The 25,885-nt window shown below is 38.8% G+C and overlaps 1 protein-coding gene across 1 annotated transcript in view; it reads left to right on the top strand.

Annotated features, from left to right (window-relative positions):
• The window catches only part of LOC306854705 (protein diaphanous homolog 3-like), a 358,785-nt gene that overhangs the window by 214,635 nt on the left and 118,265 nt on the right, over window positions 1–25,885 (top strand). The window contains exons 17-20 of the mRNA XM_079392921.1: window positions 9,778–9,873; window positions 12,809–12,903; window positions 15,007–15,108; window positions 23,553–23,792. Of these exons, the coding sequence (XP_079249047.1) occupies window positions 9,778–9,873; window positions 12,809–12,903; window positions 15,007–15,108; window positions 23,553–23,792 (533 nt within the window). The remainder of the gene's footprint in view (window positions 1–9,777; window positions 9,874–12,808; window positions 12,904–15,006; window positions 15,109–23,552; window positions 23,793–25,885) is intronic.

The following is a 25,885-nucleotide window of genomic DNA, read 5'->3' as shown; positions in this document are numbered from 1 at the left end:
AACAGTCTCGTAATAAAAGCAGCACAATTTATTTACAATTTGCCATGTGAGGCTCTTACATCAGTAGCGTAATGTACCGGCTCGTTTAAAATACATTTGCAGCCGCGACTTTATTTCACAAAGATGATTTTTCATCCACACTTTGTCCTTTCCCTTTTTGCAATGAGGAATTGATAATAGACCTGTTTTCCCTCTCATCCACTTATCTCGCACCCTGATGGAGAGAATGAAATAAAGGGGGAAAAACTGGATGAAATGCCCCCCCCCCCCCCACACACACACACTCTCTTTGTGTGGGTTTTCTGCAAGTAGAATATGTGCATTAACACTGCGGAGAGAATTTTATTCCTTTGAGGGAACACAGGCCTCTCACAGGTGACACATGCTTTTAATGGGCTCTGCTATAGTAAACAGTCTTCACTTTATTCATGGGAAGGTGTGGTAGAAGAACATAGAATATTTTAATTTGAATTGATTTTAATCTTGAATTATTTATTTCATACATAATCTTGTGGTCTTAAACATTTTTCAGATATCTGGCTGTATAGAGAGAGTCCCTGGGTTACATATAGTATAAAATGTAATGTTTTAACCCTGATTTTAAGTACATATTATCATATTAATGTGTTTACATGATTATAATATAAATATACAAAAATCCATTAAATATTTACTATTGAGCAATCTGCTTGTAAATTACATTAATTGTGCTTAAAATGTTTTAATGTGGAGGGAGAATGACACATAACTGACCCTTAGCTTTGGTTAATGTTTATTTTTTGTTTAGAACATAAAAATAGACCGTACAATAATTGGTGGACCCCTGCAGTACTACTGCAGAAGTGTAAAGAGATTTGTAGAGATGCACTTAAAGCGCTAAAGATTCGAAAACATGAAAATTTAACACACACATTTCTGAACTCTGTTTTGCATAGGGATGTGTTGGTTTCTGGATATGTGTCCCAATGTTTTTTTTTTTCCTGTTGACTGAAGTTTATTTTGACAGTTTTCAGCATTTTCTCACTATTTGTCCTCTCTGTCGGTCTTCCGTCTGGAATCTCAAGTCTCTCCTAATTCAGACCACAAACTGCACATCCTGTTTCACAGCTACACTTTAAAGGCCCCGATGTACTTCAAACAAAATCGAAGAACGAACTGATATGACGTCATTTCGAACAAAATCAAGCTGAAACGAAGTTCGTTTTGAGATTGTTACGGCAGTTCGAAACAGCTCACCAAAGCGAACTTTCTGGGGGAGTTCATTTTATCTCCTAAACACCTTTGAGCTACCATTGGTCCGTGGCAATTACGCAGTCGGTGGGTGTGTTCTGGAACTCCACCTTCTTTGACGTGCAATTTTATTTATTTATTTTTAATAATATTTTTTTCCATTTAAAGGACTGATTATGGAAATGGATATTATGGATATGTTCTTTTGTAATGCAAACATGATACTTGACTCTGAACTGCTGCTAATCATTAAGAACCGGAAACAGAAACTAAATCAAATTTTATAGTTCTGAACAGAATCGAAAATTTGAAATGGCCATTAACCGGTTAATAACGTTATTTTATCGTTCCATTTAATATTTGAAATTTGCTGTCAACCAATCAGGAATTCATGTAGTACAGACTATGCAAATGTAGTGTTGGAATGTTCGAAAACAGTATACCGTCACTCAGCATTTTGAACTTCATTTGTATATCTGGGCCTTAAACTTCCAAAACAAAAGCAGGGAGAAAAGTCTGCCTGGTTGGACAGAGCAAGCAAATGAAAAGACAAAATACAGGACAGTGTAAGGAGCAGATACTTGTGGATGACAGCTGGAGATGGGCGGATACACCGTGAGGTTCAGCACAAAGAATCCGAGCGAGATTGAGATGGACAAAAGAAGAGCAGACTGTTTAATTAGTGTTGGGTTTTCTGTAACATTACAGGCTTTTTCTGTTGCCAGGTCCTTTGATGACTGTCTCCCTGCGGCCCCGTCTTATTACCCGTACAAATCTCTACAAATACTGGAGCATTATTGGAAACGCACACAATCGGGCCTGCCAGCTCCGGCTCCAAATCACCAATCATAAATATGCACTTTATCATGATAATCATTGCATGTCTCCCCATTTCATTTCCACAGATGGTTTAATCTCTTTTTAATGTGGGCTTTAGTGTGGATTCTTGAAAATGCCAGAGAGACCCGGGCTGAGCGTTCATGCGATTCATGGAGCCAGCAACTGTTACTAAAGTTTTGCATTTGTTATTTCAAAGTGCATGATTGTTTTGTTGTTTTGCAGATGCTTTTGTTTTAATAACTTGCATGTTGGAGCTTAACACACTGAGTCATCCATGGTTATTTTTCTCTATGCGTCTGTACAAGTTTGTTGGTTTGATTACAAATGTTTTTGTCTGTATGCTGACTGTGGAAAAAGACAAAGATTGATGTTGGTGAAATGAGCACTTTAGCTTGGCATCACAGTATCGACGCTGCGGTAACATTGCAGTAATGTTGTGGTATGATTAAGCAGCCCTTGATCAGACGGACTGGAGCACTGGAGGCTGTCTCATGGGCCTGACAGCCCATCTCTCATTCCCTTTCAATCCCTGTTTATTTCATCTCCCATTCTCTTTAACACAATTCTCAGAGACATACAGAGAGAGAGAGAGATTTGGGGGGTGGGGAAGATGATAAAATGTCATTTTTCTAGATCATCATCAGTCTCATTCTTCACTTCTGTCCGAAAGCAAATTGTTATGCTATTTATTGAGAAGGTTATTGTGTGCCTGATTTGGAAAGAGGGAGGGAAGTTTGTCTAGGAGGTTAATTTCCCGAACCCAAGCACACCAAAACACTCAAGAGAGTGCTGCTTATGACATACTGAACAGTATATACTAAATACTTGTAAATGTCTTGTACATGTTGTGAACAGTACACAGTAATACACATTTCATCAGTTCATCAGCAGCTCAGTTTATAGCACACAGCTTCTATTTCTATTGACCCTCTCATCTGCATCACCGCCAGTCCTTCATTAGATGTATAGTCTTCGTGACATTTGGAGAAACCATGTTAGACCATTTCATGTCAGTTGCCCTTTCATTAGCGATCTAAATGTTAATTGATGGGGTTAATGACTTCTCACTACAACTATGTGGCAGAAATCACAGAATTGGCTTAGATCGGCAACACTGGCATTCTCGCTGCAACTTCACTCACCAGGCAAACTGCAAATGCAAGTGCTCTTTCAAAGAGATTTTAAGGATGTTTAGTGACTTTTGCTTGGCCTTTAATGTGCCCTTTAATATGGTGACAGTGTAGTACATAGCATGTGAAAAATTACCTGTCTGAAAGACCTTTAAAGCACTGTTCTTTGTCTATGTCAGAATGTATTTGTCTGTTTAATATTAATCAGCTATGTTTGGAAGTGAGCAAACAGCATATCACACCTACTCACTAGAGTGCTTTTGCAGCCTATTTGTGTTTATACTATTCTAACTCAGATGTGTAGATTTCAAATAGAGAATGCATTTTCAGAAAGGTTTGTTGTGGTGACGTTGTAGTCGTGTAGTCGCTTAACTTCTGCTTTTTACCTTCACATATTGTTCATACAATGTGTTCATTTGTGAAGATTATCTTGATGAACAAAACATGTTAGAATCAGACTTTTATTGGATACAGAGGTTATTTTCTGCAATAATTCAAAAGCCAGTGGATAATAGATTTAGTTGCTGAATCTATTGAACTATTCCTTTAAGAAATAAATTCTTTACAACATGCTTTCCCATTCAAAGGCAAGAAAAACACAATCCTTAGGTGCTTTAAAGAGGCCATAATATCATAAATTTATTAGCCATGCACTCAAGCAGTCAAGGCCGTTACACGCTTTGGTTTTGTGTGCTTCTGAGAGACGGCGCCGTGAATCATGCATCATCTGACTTGCATACGTGTTTAGTGTGAATGTGCTGTGTGTGTGTGTGTGTGTGTGTGTGTGTGTGTGTGTAATGAATGGGCATTGTTTTGATGGCATGGCTGTTAGTCATGATTAACAATCAATACTGCATATATTTATCCCACACACAGTTGCTTTCTTCTGTAGAAGAGGGGGTGATATGAATGGAATGGGTAGCTGGAGGGGTGATGAGAGGGCCGTGCTTTCAGATCGATATTCCTGCTGTTCACAGACTCTTGTGTTTTTAGAGTTCACATTCACTGAGTGCCCTATATCTGTACATCACAGGCCTGAAATGATCGGAAAAGCGCATGCTGTCATGCATTTCATGTGCTACATCTGTCAGTGTTTGAATCGGTCTTAGAGATCTGCATGTGATATACAGGATAAATCAGCCAATTTATTCCAGTTACACAGAGAACATGAATCTTTAATGATTTTCCTCCATCTTGCCAAATCATTACAATTAGTTCTTTAGGGTTTTACTTTCTCAAGTTTTAGCCATCCTACAATTCGCCTAATCAAAACTGTCCGCTCCAGAGTTTTAGCATAATTGACAATTAATTGTGGAATGTCATGAGAAATCACGTCTCTACTTTCTCTTGGTCTTCAGGCTCGTTTTTCTGTTTCTGTCTCATTTTTCTGTCCCTCACTGTCTTTTTCTGTTGGCTGCTGTCTCTGATTCTGTTATTTGCATTCTTGTTCTGATTTCTATCTTCTCCATTCTTTTCTCTGCTCACTAAAGTGTCTGAGGAGAGTGAACCTGTGGAAGAGCCACTCAAGTACAGTAAGTGTGGATGTGTAGAGAGTAAGTTTTTCTGCATGTGGCCCCTTCCCCATGCTGACACCATCCATTGGGTATTTAAGGAAAAAAAAAAACAACCAGAGACAGTACTCGATAGGGCTCTGAAACCTAGTGAGCTGCCTTGCTGTCTACTTCCCTACATAGAAAAATGCCTTCTAAAGGCCTTTCCACACTGAGCGCGATGTGAAAAAGCAAGGCGAATCGCAGACGAACGGTGCTTTCACACCGAGCGCGAAACGAATGTTTTCACCTGCACGCTAAGTGGCGTTGACCAACAATGTATTTTTCCTCCGATATGTATCTCGTATGTGGATTTAACATCTAAATTAAGATAAACAAAGTTTGGTTCTAAACCAGAAACACAAACTATCTATAATGCTTACAAGAATGGGCTACATCCTGAAATATAATTAGAAGTACAATTAGCATCAAGCTACACTTGGAAATGTATTTAATTATTAATGTATTTGCTTACCCACTTTAAACCATCATCGAGTGCTTGTTATAACTTCCGACTGTGATTTATAGTAGATTTTGATTCTATAATAAGCAGACAAATGCACTCTTTGTATGTTTAATAACGCTACACTGCTAATATTTGTCATAAACATCCTTTATTGCTATAAAAAATACCATGAGCTGCATACAAAACACATACAGAAAATATATAGTCATAATCATGTCCATTTGCTTTCATATTTCATGTGTAGAAAAATGTTTCACTGGATTTAAAAAAATAATAATTATACGGAAGAACTAGAGTGTGAACGCACTCTGACTCATAACACTCGTGCATGTGGAAGAAAACGGACGATGCTCTACAGATCACATGATTGAGTGGAGAATTATTAGAAATGTTATTCTGTATGAAAAACGTGTGAGAATAAATCAAATACCAACGATAACAAGAACTCGGCATCCACTCTCTTATCCGGGATACTCTTCTTCATTGTTTGTTTACACTGGTTTTCGAAACCGCGTGTAAACAACTTTTTGTGCAACAGCAGCTGCTCCGGTCATGTTATCCTAGCTCAAATCTGATTGGACGGCCCGTGTTTTCGCTTTGCGAAACTGAAAACATTCGTCAGACTGGACGGAAAAAAAAAATGCACATTTTCGCTGCGCAAATGTTTGCGTCTATGTGGAAGCATCCATAGGAAGCTGTTGTTTTATTCCAGCGCATCATCGCGTCTGAAATTCGTTTTGCTTTTTCGCGGTCCGTGTGGAAAGGCCTTTAGATGGCATCCTAACTAAAATTTTATCAGTTTTACCAGTTGAAAATGCTGTTCAAAGAAAATAACAAATAAATGCTGATAATTTTATTAATCAAAGAATCCTGAAAAAAAAAGAACAGACAGTAGTGCAAATTACAAGTTTTTTCCACCTAGCTGTGAAATACTAAATATTATTACATGTTATATATATAAAATCTGTTTTGTTTTCATTGTGAGTGTACACAAATAAAAGCAGACCTTTACACAGTGATTATTAATAAGACAATAAGTGTTTAAAGTTGATTCTGCTGGTATAAGGAACTGTTGAAGTGATCGCGCCGGAGCGTGCAAACACACACACGCACACAGAAACCAAACAAACACACACATCCGTTCCAGCATTGCTAATATGACAGCGCAGTTGGTACTTTATCAAAATAAAATACAGTGAGCCAAACATCAGCGCACCCGCCTCTGTATCACCGTTGGAACGCGACTAAACTACAAAGCCTATAAATTACAAAATAAATAATAGTTTAGCATTCAGATACGTTACCTCGCAAATATTGAAATATTATGGAATATTTGGATTTGTGACGAATGAGAGAGGTAGGATACATGAGCACAAAGCCCCATTTTGCAAACAGTTGAGTGCGCAAGCCTTTAAAGCAGGCTTTCTCAACTCTGGTCCTCGAGGGCTACTGTCCTGCAAATTTTAGCTCCAACCCTAATCAAACACACCTGAACCAGCTAATTAAGCGGTTCAGGATTACTAGTAAGCTACAGGCAGGTGAGTTTGATCAAGGTTGGAGCAAAACTCTGCAGGACAGTGGCCCTCCAGGACCAGGGTTGAGAACCCCTGCTTTAAAGTATACTCCTTTGTCAGTCTATGTGAGAGACGCGTTCAGAATCAGCACATGGTCATTGTCTAGTGGGCTTTGTTTTCAGGTGCGCAACTCATGGTTAAGGCTAGAAGGGATACGTATGGCGCTACATGGCATTCGCTGTTCTTCTGCTGGCGGTTATCAAACAGCGTTGCATTACTGCAGGCGCCCCCTTCTGGATTGGGGGTGAATTGCCTGTTTTGTCGTAAGGCCTCGTGCACCGAACCAAGATGTCCGTACCGTGACGGTTCGGTACGAATACATGTACCGTGCCACCCCGTGTGTAAATTTTATATATATAAAATTTACACTCACCGGCCACTGTATTAGGTACACCTGTTCAATTGCTTGCTAACGCAAATTGCTAATCAGCCATCACATGGCAGCAACTCAATGCATTTAGGCATCTAGATGTGGTGAAGACGACTTGCTGAAGTTCAAACCGAGCATCAGAATGGGGAAGAAAGGGGATTTAAGTGACTTTGAACGTGGAATGGTTGTTGGTGCCAGACGGGCTGGTATGAGTATTTCAAAAACTGCTGATCTACTGGTATTTTCACGCACAACCATCTCTAGGGTTTACAGAGAATGGTCGGAAAAAGAGAAAATATCCAGTGAGTGCAGTTGTGTGGACGAAAATGCCTTGTTGAGGTCAGAGGAGAATGGGCAGACTGGTTAGAGATGATAGAAAGGCAACAGTAACTCAAATAACCACTTGCTACAACCAAGGTATGCAGAATACCATCTCTGAATGCACAACACGTCGAACCCTGAAGCAGATGGGCTACAGCAGCAGAAGACTACAGTGTACCCATCTTCTGATGGCTAATTCCAGCAGGATAATGCACAATGTCACAAAGCTAAAATCATCTCAGACTGGTTTCTTGAACATGACAATGAGTTCACTTTACTCAAATGGCCTCCACAGTCATCAGATCTCAATCCAATAGAGCACCTTTGGGATGTGGTGGAACGGGAGATTCTCATCATGGATGTGCAGCCGACAAATCTGCAGCAACTGCGCAGTGCTATCATGTCAATATGGACCAAAATCTCTGAGGAATGTTTCCAACAACTTGTTGAATCTATGCCACAAAGAATTAAGACAGTTCTGAAGGCAAAATGGGGTCCAACCCGGTACTATTAAAAAAAAAATGTATGAACTATCTATGTCCTGTCCTGCTGCTGTCATTCTGTCGCACTGTGGAGCTACTGTCACTAAAACAAATTCCTCGTATGTGCGAACATACCTGGCAATAAAGCTGATTCTGATTCTGAAAAATCTTACCAGCCTCAAACTCTCAGAACATTCTGGAATTGCCTTTTCTGCTAGTAGATGCACTGTTGCCTTAGATTACCTGTACATACTGAATTGTCTATTGTGTTTGTGCTGTTTTGCATATTGTCCATTTTGTATGTTTGTACATAATTTTTTTAATTATCTGTGTCCTGTCCTGTCGCTGTCATTCTGTCGTACTGTGGAGCTACTGTCACTAAAACAAATTCCTTGTATATGCTAACATACCTGGCAATAAAGCTAATTCTGATTCTGATTGACCAAAAGGTGTCACTTTTGGCTTGTCGCTGGTATGTCTATAGTGCTTTGCAGTACAGTCTAGGTAGGCAGCTCACTAGGTTGGAACATAGCTAATGGCTGAATAACCTGTGGAGCTTGTAGGGTGTTGTCTAGTCACTTTGACTTTCTTTTGTAGTCAGTGTCATCTCCATGTGCGAATGTAAAAGGCTCCTGCTGTTGTGGTTTTGCTATGCATCTGGGTTAGCTGTTTGTGTGAATAGGGTTCTTTTCCTGTAGATTAACCCTGCTCCTGTGTTTTTCGAGTTGGTATCCAGACAGCTGTGTTAATTAGTGCACAAGACAATTATGCACTTCTCTCCGGAGACCTGCGTTTACTTCTCTTAATCTGGTGTCTTAAATAATTAAACTTGTATTGAAACCCCCTGCTTTCCATCTGTTCCTCTCCTTATCTCTTTTCTCTTTTTTTTTTCTCTCTTCTGAGATCTGAAGAGGGAGCTGTTTAACCTGTTAGTCAATGACCTCTGCATTGTCTCCTATGTTTTATTTGTTTTAAAAGCCACACGAAAGACGAAGATGATATCAAAACATTTAGCTCCCTTCCTAAAATCTCCATGCATAGCAAGCTAAATACATAGTTGAAACTCTCTCTGTGTGTGCACACAGGACAGAGAGAGTGTGACCCCATTTACTACAGTCATCACAGCTATGTGGCTCTAATCTCATTCTTCACAGCTGTCTTGCCAAAGACCAATCCTCTTACTCTCTCAGCATGACCATTACAGACTCATTGGCTCTGCCTCAACACCTAATGAGCTACCTAGACAGTATTTTTGGACATCGATGTCAAGTTCAAATTAATTTTAACTACTTAGCGTTTTACAAGTTTACATTTAAGCTACACAATGTTTTTGGCTATCATGGACATGTTCAAATTGAAGCTGTTTTTGAGCATTATGGATATTTGAAAGTGCAATTTTCCATTCAGCACATCACTCTCCTCCTGTCTCGTCAACATACAAGCATGTTTACACAATGCCATCCGTCTCATCATCTGACCCCGAGAGGTGAACATATCACAGAACCCCACAGGTCCTCATTAAATGCATTTTCCTTAAGGCTTTGCTCTTTAATTATTCAGTGTTTTCTGTTCAGTGGTGTTTAAGATGAAATGCTAGTTTCTTTCCCACATGTGATTGACAGTAATGGTGAAAAATTAAGCACGGACTGATGTGTTCCTACTGCTGTAGTAGCCCATTAGTATGCTTCAAGCACTGTGTCCGTTTTGTGACTGTCTTGAGTGTGAATCTGCTTGTTCACATGGTATTTTTTGTTTTCTGCATACATGTATTGTACTTGGGTGTGGTAATAAATTGTGTTGTTGACGATTTTCAGCTCGACGAGAAGAGGAGGAACTGGAGGAGAAGAAATCCATCAAAAAGAGAGTCAAAGAACTGAAAGTGCTGGACCCCAAGATAGCACAGAACCTCTGTGAGTATTTTCCAGTAATCTTTTTGTTTTGTTTTGTTTTGTTTTTTTTGGGGGGGGGGGGTGTTGTTGGGTTTGAATCCATGTATCATTTGTTTGTTTATTTATTTTTATTTTTTTCATTTAATATTGAATGTAGAAAAATTTAAAAACCGGCTTTTTTTTTTTTTTTTTATAACTAAAAACGAGAATTCAGCTTTAATTTTAATTTTTCGTTCAGGGGTAGAAAAATGAATAAACAGCTTGGATATTCGATCTCTAACAGTTAAACGCCCCTTTCTGCTGATTGGTCAGACGAAGATCAAACCGTGCCTTCATCAGTTCTTCCGCAGTATCACGCAGCAGAATAATAGTCCTTCCGCTGCTGCAGTTGTAACACATTTATTGCAACTACATTTAATATTTTTTCATCAAACAAACAGACTAATGAATAGCTCGACACAGCTCGTACCGGGGGCAGAATCTGGACAGGGCTTTCTTCTGTGTAGACCAGTGGTTCTTAAAGTGATGGGGGAAATAATTTGCTATAATGCCTACCATATTTCCAGACTGTAAAGTTGCTTTTTTTATCGTGATACAAAGGCCTACTGTGATTTATTCCAAAGTGATTTATATGATGCATTTAACGTCAAATAATCTAAATGCCTTTTAAAAGACAAGTATTCACTGTGCTTCATGTTTGCGGCAGGTGCCAGAAAGATGCTCAAGGAGACCTAGTCACACTAAAGCAGCGCATTCTGTTGTTCTCTTTATTTTTCAAAGGCATGGCATTTTGTTGTTATTTTAAACGTAACGTTACACAAACAAAAATATACATTTTACTATACGACTATAAATGACAGAGTATTGTTATTTCCCCTCGATAGGGAAAAAATCCAAGTGAACATCAATCAGTACTCAATATTAATTTAAACGGCATATTTAAACTGCTTTAAATATGACTGCTGCTTATTTCCAGTGCACTTCAATACTGGTCTGCATTTGACTGTAGTCGCGTCTGTCTGCTTATTGAGTTTATTTAACCCATTGCAGTTTATTGGATTTGGAACTGTGTGAACTAGAGTGACTACAATCCTTAATGTCCTTCTAAAGGCTCATTACTTAATTAACACAAAAAAATGTCCTTCTCGCACTTGCCAATGAGAATGCTGACTTTAGGTTTTTGTTGTTTTTGGGGTTTTTTGGGATGCTTATCTGGCGTAAAATAATCCTATGCATCTCATGGAGTATATTCCAAGCATTATGAAGGTATACTGTGGGTTTGGTGAGAAACAAACTGAAATGGCGACTTGCGTTGCAGTCCTGTGTGCGAGTGCGCCGCAGCTCACGCCGCGCACAAGTGCATATCCTTTTGAGATGTCAATTATTTTCAATTTTAATAAAACACAATATTACATTATAAGTCTAGACTTTGCCCCGGTATGAGTTGTGTCGAGCTATTAATTAGTCTGTTTGTTTGATGAAAAAAATTAAATGTAGTTGCAATGAATGCGTTAAGAATCCGTGCAACTGCAGCAGTGGAGGACTATTATTCTGCTGCGTGATACTAAGGAAGAACTGATGACAGCACGGCTTGATCTTCGGCTGACCAATCAGCAGAAAGGGGCGTTTAATTCCCGCCCCCATGTAGAAATCGAATATTCAAGCTGTTTATTCATTTTTCAACCCCTGAACGAAAAACTAAAATTTAAGCTGAATTCTTGTTTTTCGTGTTTTGGAAACAAATGAAAAAGGAGCCGTTTTTTTGTTTTGTTTTTTCGTTTTTCTACTTTCAATATTAAATCAAAAAACAAATGAACGAATGATACATGGATTGGTTTTGGTTTTTGTTTTTGGTTCGGTTTTGTTTTGTTTAATTTTGTTTTGTTTGGTAATCGAGTTTTTTTGTTTTGTTTGTTTTGCTGTTTTTAATCATTATTTTTTAATAAATTTAAACATTAGCTAGGGTAAAGGGGGCAACAAACTTGAGCTTCTGTCTCAAAAACCTAAGTCATTGCAAAAGACACACACACACAAAATAGAGCAAGATGCAATAGCACACAATTAAAAAAAAAAAAAAGTATAGCATGTGCATAGACCAACATAGTGCAGATGAGCAGAAATAAATAGTTTTAGACTTGTCGTTTCCTTGTCATTTTTTTCGATGATTTTCATGTTGTTTTGGAAACTTAAGTTATTTTCCTACTGCTCTGTGCAGAAAGGCATGTGAATCAAAACAAGTTTTCAGGTGTCGTTTTTTTCCTTGCTTCCTCCTTTCTTTCTTTTTCTCAGAACCTTGAGGTACACAGTAACATCTGTCTTGTGCTGTTATACAATGTGTTCTCTCTCGCTCTCTATCTCTGTATGCTTCTCTATCTTTCACAGGCATTTTTCTTTGCACCTGTTTTTTAAACATTTAAACTGCTATTCTCCCCTCTTCTTTGCTTTTTCTCAGTTTTTCATTTGCATGTATTCACACTAATTCATTTGTCCGAGTGTCTCTGTGGCAATAAGTAAAGTTCTGTAATAAAAGGGAAAGGAATAAATGAAATGTTCCTGTCCCAGCTGAACACCCCACCAGTCAGATCACTGTCCCTCACCCTTTTTCGCTCTTCTGTCATTCACTTACTCCTCCTCTCACCTTCCTTTTATTGCAATTCTTCTGAAATCAGATTTTAGCTCAGGAATTGTGAGTATTTGTGACAAATGTAGGCAGAGGTGAAAACCCTATTGTCTTGATATATGAATGTTATCTTGATACTGCCTCATCTGGCCCTCGTCTCGACTAGTTGAAGCGAGTTTCAAATGCAGACGACGTCAAGCTCATTCTTTCTTTTTATCAGATATTTTCTCCATGCAGTGGACATACACACATGCACACAAGACAAAGAGTGTGTGTGTGGCTTGTTGATGAATTATGCAGGGAGTTTTTGATGTAAACTCTCTCTCGCTACCTTAGCCATTTTCCTGGGGTCGTTCCGTGTGCCCTATGAGGAGATCAGGAGAATGATTTTAGAGGTGGACGAGGATCAGCTGACTGAGCCCATGATCCAGGTAACATCACCTCTCATCACCATTCATGACCTTTCAAGCATGCCCATGTTCAGAGAGGACAGCCACAAATGTGAGCAGTTCAGGGTACATTTTTCAGCAGCACAGTAAACCATTTCCACATCTATGTTATAGGGTGCTTGTATAACTGATACTTGGTAATTATGGATAGCTTTACAAACACGTCTCATGCACATCAGAACACATTTTCTGTTGTTATAATGAAGGAGATGGTTTACGCTAGAATCATCCGACTGCGTCACTATACACTATTTTTTCTAATGGTTTTGGATTTTCATCAAGCCCGTCATAGAAATACTGTACAGCGGCATAGCAGAATCTTCTGCTTGACACTTTTTTACCATTGCATGGTTTAAATGCAAATATTTCATTTTTGTTTCATAGAAACATTAAACATTCTCTCTCTTTGATTTCCCCCTGCTTTTTATCATTCAGCACTGATGTGAGGCTCAGTTTTATGTATTCTTCAGTAGCTCAGTGCACAGCAGGTTCTCATTCACTACTATAGTTTTAAAATATCCACTACTTCAGATCCATAACAGGGCTTTGTTATTTTATACTGCTTACCACTTAAAAGCAGCCTCATATTCATCTTAATGACTGAGATGGGAACAACATAAATAGCCATCTGCATCTATACTTTATATTTCATTTTGGAGTTGACAGACAAAAGTGGCCATCCATATATTTGGCTCATGTTCATGTGCACTAATGAAGTGGCCATTTGGAGATAAACTGAACCAGTTCATATATGGTTATATGAAGCTTCAAAGTTTTTCTTTTTGAAGTAAGATGCTTGAGAGATGCTTCCTGACTCTGACCTATTTGAACTCTCACAGAAGCAGTTAATTAAAAGTGCATTTATATTGTAGTACTTTGCCAATTCCTATAAGTTACGGATTTGACTTAGAAAAATAACAGGATCACAATACGTTAATAAATGAGAAATGCTGGAGATCTATATATATCTACGATTTAATGATCTCATGGAGAATGACAAGGGTACATGAGAGGTTGAGAGAACACGCGCTGTGGATAGATATGTTCACATGATTTCATGCATAAAAATGATTAAATTGCTGCTAAAACATTTATTTTGTATTTTTCCTTGCATTTGCTTTTTATATGATAGACTTAGTGGAGATTGACTGCAGCTGATTGGGGAAAAGAGATGCTGAAATGGATAACGAAACATCATAGTCCTACCAATACTTTGAGATAAAACTACATATTATGATGAAGCTGTGTTAGCCCAATGGTGTGAATTCCTTTCAACTCATTTCCAACTTTTGTTTTGATATGTGCAATGGAACATCAGTGGACTTCCAATGTGGAATCTCTGGTGTAAGTTCTGTAACTCTAGAATTTGGCCAAAACCAGTGTAAAGGCTGGAATACACTACACAACTTTTTATACATGAGCAGATTTCATAACACTAGGCATACACCTGGGACTTTCTAAATGGTTAGGAAAATTGGGCATCATACACTAAAATCACAGAGGATCACTCACAATCAGACTTTCAAGTCATTCTGAACACAACAAACCAACACAGAAATGCTTCGTTGCTAGGAGATGTGCAACAAATGAAACCAAGTTTTCTAAAAAACGGCTAAAAATATCATACGTGTTTAAGATCCTCTGACTAGGTGGAATCATAGTCTGAAGCTAAAAAATAAAATATTGACCATCATTATTTTTTTAATTAAACAAAATAAACCCTTTTTTTTTATGGAGTTTTTAGTGTTAGACCTGCTAATGTACAGGTTGTAGGTTCATTTCTAGCCTGGGCCAACCCATGAACTGTAGGGTTACTGAGATCACAGGTCTGCTGAAGTGCCGTTTTGCCCTTGAGCAAGATGCTTAGCCTCAGAATTCTCCAGGGAGATATATTGTCCCTTCAATTAGTCTAGTGTGTCATTAATTGCCATAAGAGTCAATTTAGTTGAGGAGCTCCGCTAAATGGCTAAACACTAGAACTAAACCAGCAACAATTAGATTGCAGGTTAAAGTTGAACTGCTAATTAAATGAATCTAGCACACATTTTTTGTAGCACATGTTCTTTGTCTTGTTCTCCCCTCCAGAATCTTGTGAAGTACCTGCCTCAACAGGAGCAGCTGAACGCACTGGTCAAGTACAAGAGCGAATATGCCAACCTCTCTGAACCGGAGCAGTTTGGAGTAGTGGTAATTTTCAGTGCACACACATTCTTCTCAAATGCTCTTCATATGAATTTAATGTTCATTCTTGTGACATGTCCAGTTAGAAATCATCAGTCACTTTTTATTGAAACTTTTCTCAGGTCGATGTTGTGCTTGTCCCTCTACAAAAGATTTAATCTCTTAAATTGAAACTGAAACCGATATCATCTTGCCACAAACAAAACAACTACATATTGTACAACTCAAGATGTGTGTTGTGTCTCTGAATAGAGAAAGAAATACTGTAATTATCTAATGGAAAATGCATATGGTAGAGCCGACACATTAACACAGTTTTAACCCAGCTGTCATTACTCTGTAGTTAATAAAACAGCTCTTGATCAGGCCCTTCGTGAATAAGGTTTTAAATAATACGTTAATATTCACAAAATTTGTTAGTTTAACTTGTAGTAGCAATTAGGGTTGTGCGATATACAGGTGCATCTCAAAACATTTGAATATCGTGAAAAAGTTCATTTTTTTCTTTTAACTTATTTCAAAAAGTGAAACTTTCATGTATTCTAGATTCATTACATGTAAAGTAAAACATTTCAAAAGTCTTTTGTTTTAATTTTGATGATTAGAGCTTACAGCTCATGAAAGTCAAAAATCCAGTATCTCAAAATATTAGAATATTTACATTTGAGCTTCATTAAATGACCATCTCTACAGTATAAATTCCGGGTATCTCTTGTTCTTTGAAGCCACAATAATGGGGAAGACTGCTGACTTGGCAGTGGTCCAGAATACAATCATTGACACCCTCCACAAAGAGGGTAAATCACAGAGGGTCATTACTGAAAGGTGGTGGCTGTTCACAGAGTGCTGTATCAAAGCATATTAAATGTAAAGTTGACTGGAAGGAAGAAATTGAGTAGGAAAATGTGCACAAGCAACAGGGATGACCGCAAGCTTGAGAATAGTGTCAACCAAAGGCGATTCAAACACTTGGAAGAGCTTCACAAGGAGTGGACTGAAGCTGGAGTCAGCGCATCAAGAGCCACCATGCTTAGACGTCTTCAGGAAAAGGGCTACCAAGCCACTTCTGAAACAGAAACAACGTCAGAAGCATCTTACATGGGCTAAAGAGAAAAAGAACTGGACTGTTTTCAGATAAAAGTAAATTTTGCATTTCATTTGGAAATCGAGGTCTGGAGGAAGACTGGAGAGGCACAGAATCAAAGCTGCTTGAAGTCCAGCGTGAAGTTTCCGAAGTCAGTGATGATTTGGGGTGCAGTGACGTCTGCTGGTGTTTGTCCATTGTGTTTTATCAAGTCCAAAGTCAATGCACCCGTCTACCAAGAGATTTTGGAGCACTTTATGCTTCCATCTGCTGACAAGCTTTATGGAGATGCTGATTTCCTTTTCCAGCAGGACTTTAGCACCTGCCCACAGTGCCAAAATCACTTCCAAGTGGTTTGCTGACCATGATATCACTGTGCTTGATTGGCCAACCAACATGCCTGACCTGAACCCCATATGGAATCTATGGGATATTTTTAAGAGAAAGATGAGAAACAGTTGATCCAACAATACAGACGAGCTGAAGGCTCAGTAGTGCCTCAGCAGAGCCACAGGCTGATCGCTTCCATGCCACACCTCACTGATGCTGGAGTTTGTGCTAAAGGAGCCCCGACCAAGTATTGAGTGCATAAATAAACATACTTTAAAGAACTTGAACTTTTCTGTTTGGCAAATCCTTTTTTTGATTGATCTTAGGAAATAGATTTTGAGATACTGGATTTTTGACTTTCATGAGCTGTAAGCTCTAATCATCAAAATTAAAACAAAAACTTTTGGAATGTTTTACTTTACATGTAATGAATCTAGAATATATGAAAGTTTAACTTTTTGAAATAAGTTACAATAAAAAAAATAATTTTTTCACGATATTCTAATTTTTTTGAGATGCACCTGTATATCATCTGCGATATCGTAATTGTTGTTTTAACGATGTGCGATTTGACATTATCGAGTATTTAGCAAAAACGATTCAAAACGCAACTACAGAGTGCATGCATACATTACGTGCAGGCTAGATTAGTGCGTGTGCGCATTTAGAGTGCGTTTTTTCACTGCATGATTCAGTCTATTAAAATACATTTAGAATGATTACAAATTCAAGACGTGGGCAGAAAATGTATATATTTATAGCCCAACATTTCATGTAGTTAATTTCACATGAAGAGTGCTGTTTTTTTTCTCCAAAAAGTACCATGATTACAAATGTGATATTGATTTTTTACAACAGTTCAATAAACAAGTTAATTAAGAGACTTACGTTTTAGACAACATATTACCTGTTTTTGTGCTATTTTGCCAACAAAAATAATTCCAAACATAGCCACAGCACTGTTTTGTGTCTTTGAACAACATGAGGGCGTTTCTTTCCTGAATGAATGAATCGTTTAAATGATTCGGTTCAATTGCAATGACAGTGAATTATTAACAGTGACTTGCTACCACCTACTGGCGGTATTAATTTTACATTTTAAGTATCTTTTTATTTAAATAATTTCAAATATCAATATATAACGTTTATGTTTAATATATCAAAACATTATTTATGCATTTGAAACTGCAGGTTAAATACATTCGTGTCCTGCATTAAACAATGTTTAAAGGCATCTAAATGCCACTTCAGATGCAGCTTCTTTTTCCTCTGCATTGCAAAGATGAATTTTGTTTATTGATTTCATTTGCTTGGTAACAGCCTAAATGTCTTATTATTCTAATTCATTGATTAAATGTAAGAATCTGACTCAAAAGATAATGCACCTATAAAAAAATGGCGTTATAAAGGTAAAAATGCCCATAAAAAGTAAAAATCAATTTAAACTTTTGACTGAAAAAGATACATTTCTGTCAGACTGAACTGACCACCACACAGAATATGAAGAATATCAAAAACTTTGGGAGTCAGTTTAAGATATCAGCACAATAATACACTCAGCAAAATATTGTCTAATTATCCTTATCGATAAAATCCCAGAAAATATTGAGATATTATTTTTTACCAATATCGCACACTCCTAGTACCAAGTTGTTGTCTGGTTGAGCCAGAGAAATGTTTTAAAGGTGCTAATGTTTACACTTTTTGGGGAAAAACTTACTGTGTTACTGTCGTAACCTCGTTTCCCTGAGATACGGAACGAGTACTGCGTCTTGTTAAAGACGCTATGGGAAAAAGCCTTTTTTCTCCTGAACCGAAACCTTATTCAATCACGCAGTGAAACTGCACAACTATTGGTTCGTGCAGTGTGTAAAAAAAGAACCAATGGGTCGACAGCGAAGCTGCACGAGCCTATGACGATGAAGCCCGCCAGAATGGGCGGAGCCATCTGGCTATATAAGCGGCCGTTTCGCCATAGGATCCTCAGGTTACTTCGACTGAAGCGACGAATGAGTCGTGTAGCTACCTGGCACGGCAAAGTACACAGTACTCGTTCCGTATCTCAGGGAACTGAGGTTACGATAGTAACCGAGTGCGTTACCTGTCAATACTCCACTCGTACTGCGTCTTGTTAAAGACGCTATGGGAACACAATTCAATCACGTCGTGCTAAGGTAGAGGAGCGACTGTATAATATACCTCATAAGCATTTAATGCCCATAGGGAAGTGCAATAGTATACTCCGGCTAAAGCGAGCTAAACTCATAGAGGTTATGCTCGGCCTGGGTGATCGTTCCATGTAACTCTTACATACTCAGTACTTCCAGGACCGAAGTATGCAAGGAACCCACCAGAGAGCTTGAGCGCCTCGCGGACAAGAATTCTCTGTCAGGATTGTTCCCACAGCGTATGCATTTACGCTCATCTAAGCAGAGAGGACCCTGGCCTGTAAGGCCGGTACGTCAGGGTAATAAAACCTAGCAAATGTGGACCATGAGGCCCAGCTATTACAAATCTCTTTAATGGACACACCGCTAGACCAAGCCCATGACAAGGCAATGCCTCTAGTAGAATGGGCTCGTACTCCAATAAGGCATTGTTCCATCTCAGTGAGCACACGGTCTCTGTATGGGCATGACCCAGACAGGCGGCACGCTCACTGCTCTTCTGCAGCACGAGCCACACTCGCGGTCGCGGCATTTGCAACAACGCCAAGAAATTATTTTTAGAGCACTCACCGGATTGCGGCAGCGAATGGGACCGGAACTGCTGCGATAAAGGAGCACAAGGAAAAGGCGCCGGATCAGCCAAGCAGATCTGAGGTCGCTGGGTCAGCTGCGAGGCATGTCAACGGTGAGTAGGCTTCTGGGATCGGTGGAGACGAAGCCGTCGTCACTGAAGGAGAAGAAATCTGAGGATCTTATGGCGAAACGGCCACTTATATAGCCAGATGGCTCCGCCCATTCTGGACGGGCTTCGTCGCCATAGGCTCGTGCAGCTTAGCTGCCGACCCATTGGTTCGTTTTTTACACACTGCACGAACCAATAGTCGTGCAGTTTCACTGCGTGATTGAATAAGGCTTCAGTTCAGGTGAAAAAACGCTTTTTCCATAGCGTCTTTTACAAGTATCGACAGGGAACTAAGCTTATCTCAAGCACATTGGAACTGGCATAAAAAATAAAATAAAACAGCATTTCCTCCATGGGTAATTTCTAGCACCAATTGATACTCATAACAGCTTTATAGTCCTCTGTGTTGTATTTTAGATATCACTGTGGGATAGTGTTGAATTTTAAATAATTTTTCTGCTCTGTTCAAGAGTTGTCATTTGAGATGTTAATGAAGGCTTTTCTCATATTTGATTGTTTTTGACAACCCATCTCTGAAAGTGTGAGATCAATTTCAGAGCTTTTCTCAACTCCCTTTCGAGATGTGTGAAGTTTAGGTTTTAAAAGTTGTCAGACTACTATGTCTTTTGCTCGCGTTTGAATTTGTCATAGTTTAAGTGCATGCTGCTTACCGCTGAATAATTGATCAATCAGTCGGCTCAATTGCCAATGGCAGAGTTCAGCAGCTGACCCTGCTAGAGATTCACAAATTAATTATTGGTGTTTGCAAACATATGCTAACCAAGCTTTTAACAGGTTTGTTCGCCCCATTGTCTAAGGCTCATTACACTTGACTTTTTAAGATGCTGGAATGAGAGAAAGGGGTCATGCTTTTTTGAGAAATGAAGCGGAAGTGGAAGAAAGGCTCAAGGGGATCGCTTCATGCAACAGTGTGGCCTGTCACTGCGTTTGGGGTGTTTATTATATAATGAGGCATATGGAACTGTGGTTTATGCATGCGTGGGCAGCAGGAAATGATGCATTTGCAGTTCAGAGAACTATCCAGTTCAAAGGGAATTCTTAATCTCCAAGAGTGCCACTGCAAGCAGTTTTGCATTCTTTGTTCTTTTCTGGAGCTAGAACTTTGAACCCTTTGTTTGCTGCCTGCTAAGTGGACTATAAAATATAGCATGCGCCTGTTGGGACCTTAAAATCATATAGGGTGATGGTGTGTAAGCGTGTGCTTGTGGCGTATGTGATACTTCTATTTCAGTCATCTGCTTTGTTTCTCCGAATAAATGTTTTTAATGGCTGCATGCTTTATTTGTAGCTCCCGATAAACTGTTTCGCTCTAGTCAGGTGAAGCTGAGCGTAAAGTATTACACCTTTTACCGGAAAACTCTAGCAGAAGAGAAATGTTCTGTTGCCGTGGCAACAACCCCCCCCCCCCTTTTTTAACAGGTCTTAGTTCAAGGTGCACAGAAAGAAAAAGTTTAAATCAGGCAAACTAAGTCAGCCAGACAATAGAGAAAGAAAGATGAAATAGGTGTGTGTGTCCCGTTTCACATTGAGTCTTCCAGCAGGCTATATACGGTAGAGACGTAGCGTGTGTGTTCAGGGTCTCCTGGGACACACACACACACACTGAAATGCTTCTGTTGTTCGGTAGGCGCACTGGGTGGTTGTGTGAAATGATGATTTAGCTTCCTGATAAAGAATAATGCTTGAAACACTTGAAAAGTTGTTCCCCTCTGAATACTGTCACATGCTGAGTGGCAGGCACCACAGTGTTACCTCCACTCCCATCTGCAGGTGCAATTGAATTTAGACTTTAAAGGTTGATTTGAATGTCTTACCTTGAGGACTCTGCAGTGAAGTTTAGCTGGTATCATGCCGTTTTCCCTGGGTGGATGGATTTGAATTGGTTTCATGTACTTTTATGAACAACACATGCATGTAAGGGGTCATGTGCATTCAGACGGTTAATATCCCAACCCCTAAATGTATAAATGTGTACTAAAATGGCAAAAATAATAATGCTTTGATTGGCTATATATATATATATATATATATATATATATATATATATATATATATATATATATATATGTGTGTGTATATGTATGTATGTATGTATGTGTATGTATGTGGCCAAGTATGTGGCCAAGTATGGTGACCCATACTCGGAATGTGTGCTCTGCATTTAACCCATCCAAGTGCACAGTGGTGAACATACACCTGGAGCAGTGGGCAGCGGCGCCCGGGGAGCAGTTGGGGGTTCGGTGCCTTGCTCAAGGATCTCACCTCAGTCGTGGTATTGAGGGTGGAGAGAGTGTTAGTTATTCACTTCCCCACCTACAATCCCTGCCGGACCTGAGACTCGAACCCACGACCTTCGGGTTACAAGTCCGACTCTCTATCCATTAGGCCACGACTGCCCACAGTCTCTGTATGGGCGTGACTGCTCTTCTGCAGCACCAACCACACTCGCGGTCGCGGCAGAGACTAATGGCTGCAGAAAATTCAGATTTGTCATTGCAGGAATAAATTACATTCTAAAAGATTATATAAAAATAATTTATTATTATTATTATTCATTTTTGCCTACTTTTCAAATACTTTTTATGTATATATTTTATTGTTCTACTCTTGTACTAGACATATTTTCAAATATGAAAATCCTGTATAGAGGATCATTTCTCAGTATTTTGTGAAACTAATAAATTTTGTGAAAATAATAAATAAAAATAGAAGTTCATGACAAAATACTATTGAACATGATATCATCTGAGATGGAATGAGATATGACACGTTTTCGCTCAGGAAAATATTCACTAATAAAGACACCACTCTAATTGAAAAGTGAAATGTCTAGACAACATAATGTCAAAATTAACCCTATTTATATTTACTGTTTTCTTTTTTTTCCCAGATCTTGTTATATGCAATTCATAAGTGCATAGTTTTTCTAAAGAAAACGTGTTGTGATCTTCTGTCTCAATATAATATGTTCTCTGCTTCTAAAACAACTTTACTAGGGAACGAAGGCTGCGTGGGTGGGGAAAACATTACCAATAGTGTCATAATTAGCATGATCCAATCAAATTCTGATGAATCAAGATCAAGTCCTGCCCTACATGATTTCATGATTTTCTTATTTCTCAATCCAGATTCTACAAGACAACATGTTTGCTAAACTTCCAGCTTCTCATCATTAATTCATTATTGAAAACATATTTTTATGCCTTTGTTAAAATATACGGTCTGTCTTTTTTCATTGCACCATGTGTCTGGTGTCATGAAGTCCCTAAAGTGTTTCATATGCAGGAGCTATTATGTGATTTCCAGCATCACTGAACCTCCCTAATAATTCTTACTTTGCTGTCTTTTAGAAGCTCTAATGAATAATTCCTTGTATATGCTGAGTGTGCCTGCCATTTTTTGGGTGGTGGTGGGGGAGTACAAATCTCCCTCAAACATTTATGGCTTGGAGAGCTTTGAATCGGAGTCTGTTTCATTGCAGATTAGCACTGCCTGACACGCACATAAGATGCCTGCTACAAGTTTGCTGAATGTTTACACACATAAATTAGGCATTTGGCTTTGCCCTGTTTTCTTTACCTTCTCTTCTCATTTTCTTTCTTCTTTCCATCAGTCACTTTGTTTCAGTTTGGATTTGTTGTGCTTTTGGTCCATTGTCATTTGTCTTCAAGGATGAAACGCTCCCTGAGTTTATTTATACACACTTGCAGACTGATTGCTGTGTGCGTGCATGTACAAGAGATGATATCTGATTATGGAAAACAGCTCTAGACATATTAATCATATCTCCGTATTGAGTATCTTAATTACACCCTTAATTTGCGATAGCTAACTGTCTTTTATAGGGGCAAATTGTGTCCTGCTCAACCCCCTCCTCTCCCCAACCCCCAAAATGCACACTGCAGACACAAACACACATATATGCATGTTTGTAGGCTCGAAGTTACATACATGTAGATATACTCATAATGGAAGAGCAGTTTCAGGGGAATAAAAACATATTTTACATTACATTGATTTAATATGGTTCAATATGAATGTACTGACTTTAGCAGAATTGAATTATAAAATTGAACTCTTGCAATTTTGTTTGCAAGTGTCCTTAGGTTTTATTCCATAGAGATTTAAATTTATTAATCTTTCTGCTTATTTTCTCTTCTTCCAGATAAATAGCGTGAAGCATCTGAGGCCCAGGCTCAACTCCATCCTGTTTAAGCTGCAATTTGAAGAGCAAGTGAGTAATTTGCGTCCAGAAATCATGGCGGTGAACGCAGCCTGCGACGAGGTGAAGAAGAGCAAAGCCTTCAGCAGGCTACTGGAACTCATTCTGCTCATGGGCAACTTTATGAACGCTGGCTCGAGGAATGCCCAGTCCTTCGGCTTTAACCTCAGCTCGCTCTGCAAGGTAAGTACAGAGAGAAAGAGCCCATATCTAAGATTCAGTCCACTTTTTGTCCACGCTTTGTGTGTGGAAACATTTACGAAGTCTGCAAAATGGATTGAAATATGGTCAGATGTGTTCAGTGGAGCTGTTTGTGGATGAAAGCATTGTCAGATGCAAGCCTACACATTTCTAAATCAAGTGTTTTCAACCTTCTGAATCAAATACATGAAGTCTTTAAGCTGTTTTAGGCTGGTTTCCTAGAAACAGAGTAAGTGTAGTCCATAAGAACATGTATCATTTCATCCAGCAAAACCAGCCCTAAAATCATTCATGTGATTTGCTCCGTCCATATTTACTCATTTTGTGAATTATTAGCCTCTATTTATCTGTTTATCAGGTCTCTCCATGTTTGAAACACACCCGCCCAAATGAACCGTGGGCATTTTTCATCAAATCCTCTCCTCCTGCTTTCCCTTATTTTGGGAATAAGCTGATAAGATGATAATTTATGTTCCTTCGATGTCTGTGAAGGAGCCAAAGCTGAGTCACCATCAGGCACGAGTGCTTCTGCGTCCTTCACTCCCCTCCCGCACATTTCCTGTTACCTTGACCCCTATCGGCCGGCCCATCTAAAGTGCCTTTCGCTAAAAAAGGACTGCGTTCGAGAAGATCTCATTTGATTTAACACTATCAAGCACTCAAGACCACAATAGCCGTATCTTCTGGCATCTATCAAAGTGCAGAGACCAAAAACCACTTTATAGCTGCTTCTTCTGTTTCTAGAGCTAAGTTTTCGGCATAGTGACGTAATGCAGACACATATGTGCTTGTCGTTTAGTCAGGTGTGTTAATGCCACACTAATAAATTGTCTAAGTTACACACAGAACACCTTAGCTGTTGTCTTAGAATTGAGGTGGCTAGTGTAAAGCCCGCTAATGAAAATGTTTGGGTAAAATTTTCAGATTTAGGTAAGTGGTAAAGGGCAGAAGTGGAATATAGTTAATTACCACAGCAGCCATGCAGATTTACTAAGGTTTCCATGGTGACTTGGCATTGGTTTTTATCCACCGCTCTCTTTTCTTTCTTATTAGCCATCTATTTTATTCATTACTACATTCACTCTTTCCCTTCTGTGTGGTGCTAAAATACAGAGAACAGCCATCACTGCTTTTGTGACTCTCTCCAGGATAATGAAATGCCTTTCTGCTCATCAAGTCTCCTAGAAGACCTGATAAAAGACCGAAGACCGTATAGGACATGCTCACATTCACACTTTTTATAAAGGAATAACCCAAAAATGATATGTCGGTCATTATTTTCCCACCGTCATGCTGTTCCAAACACGAATTACTTTGTTTTCTGTGAAACACGAAAAGAGAAACCTTGAAGAATGTTCACTGACATTTTTTCCACATATCGTTAAGATAATCCGAAAATACTCCTTAATTTTGGTCTGGTCCTCACACAAAGCTATTGTATAGCTTTGGAAGACTGAAAATAAAGAGCACAAGTCATACAGACTACTTTTATTATGCTTAATACTTTGTGATTTTCAGTTTTTTTTAAACATTTTTGGTGTAATAATTCTGTGGAAAACATGATACTTTGAGCCACAAAGTCTTTGCTGCTACTATTGATCAATTTATTGCATACTTGCAGAAATAAATACATTCGTACTGACCTATGTGTACAGTAACTGGTGATAGATAATATATACTGTACGAATATAAATCTTCAGCTCATTTGTTGCATATCAACACTCGTCTTTGAACGTGTCCTTATACTCACTTAAGGGCCTCATGCATCAGAACTAATGGAGTGGTCTGTCCTCACTGCAGAGAGAGACTACATCTCTACATCTGCACATAGTGATAGAGTCCCTGATGGGCAGGAGTAACAAAGAAAGTATGTTGTTTTCTGCCTTTCAAGTTCCTCGCCTGAGGGCCTGTCCTGATGTTCTCTCTCTGACCCTGTTGTTCTGATAGTTTGTTTGTTTGTTTTATTCTGAGTTTAACCTGTCAGTATCTTCTTCTTTTGCTCACAATTGGTTTATTGAGCATATTTAGTTGTCAAAGGATTTGAAAGCGCTTCCCTTTGAGCAAGTGACTCGCAC

This window comes from Barbus barbus (assembly GCF_936440315.1).
Source record: "Barbus barbus genome assembly, chromosome: 35".
Taxonomy (NCBI): Eukaryota; Metazoa; Chordata; class Actinopteri; order Cypriniformes; family Cyprinidae; genus Barbus; species Barbus barbus.
Note: the sequence above shows the minus strand (reverse complement) of the source record. Positions and strands in the feature narration are given on the sequence as shown.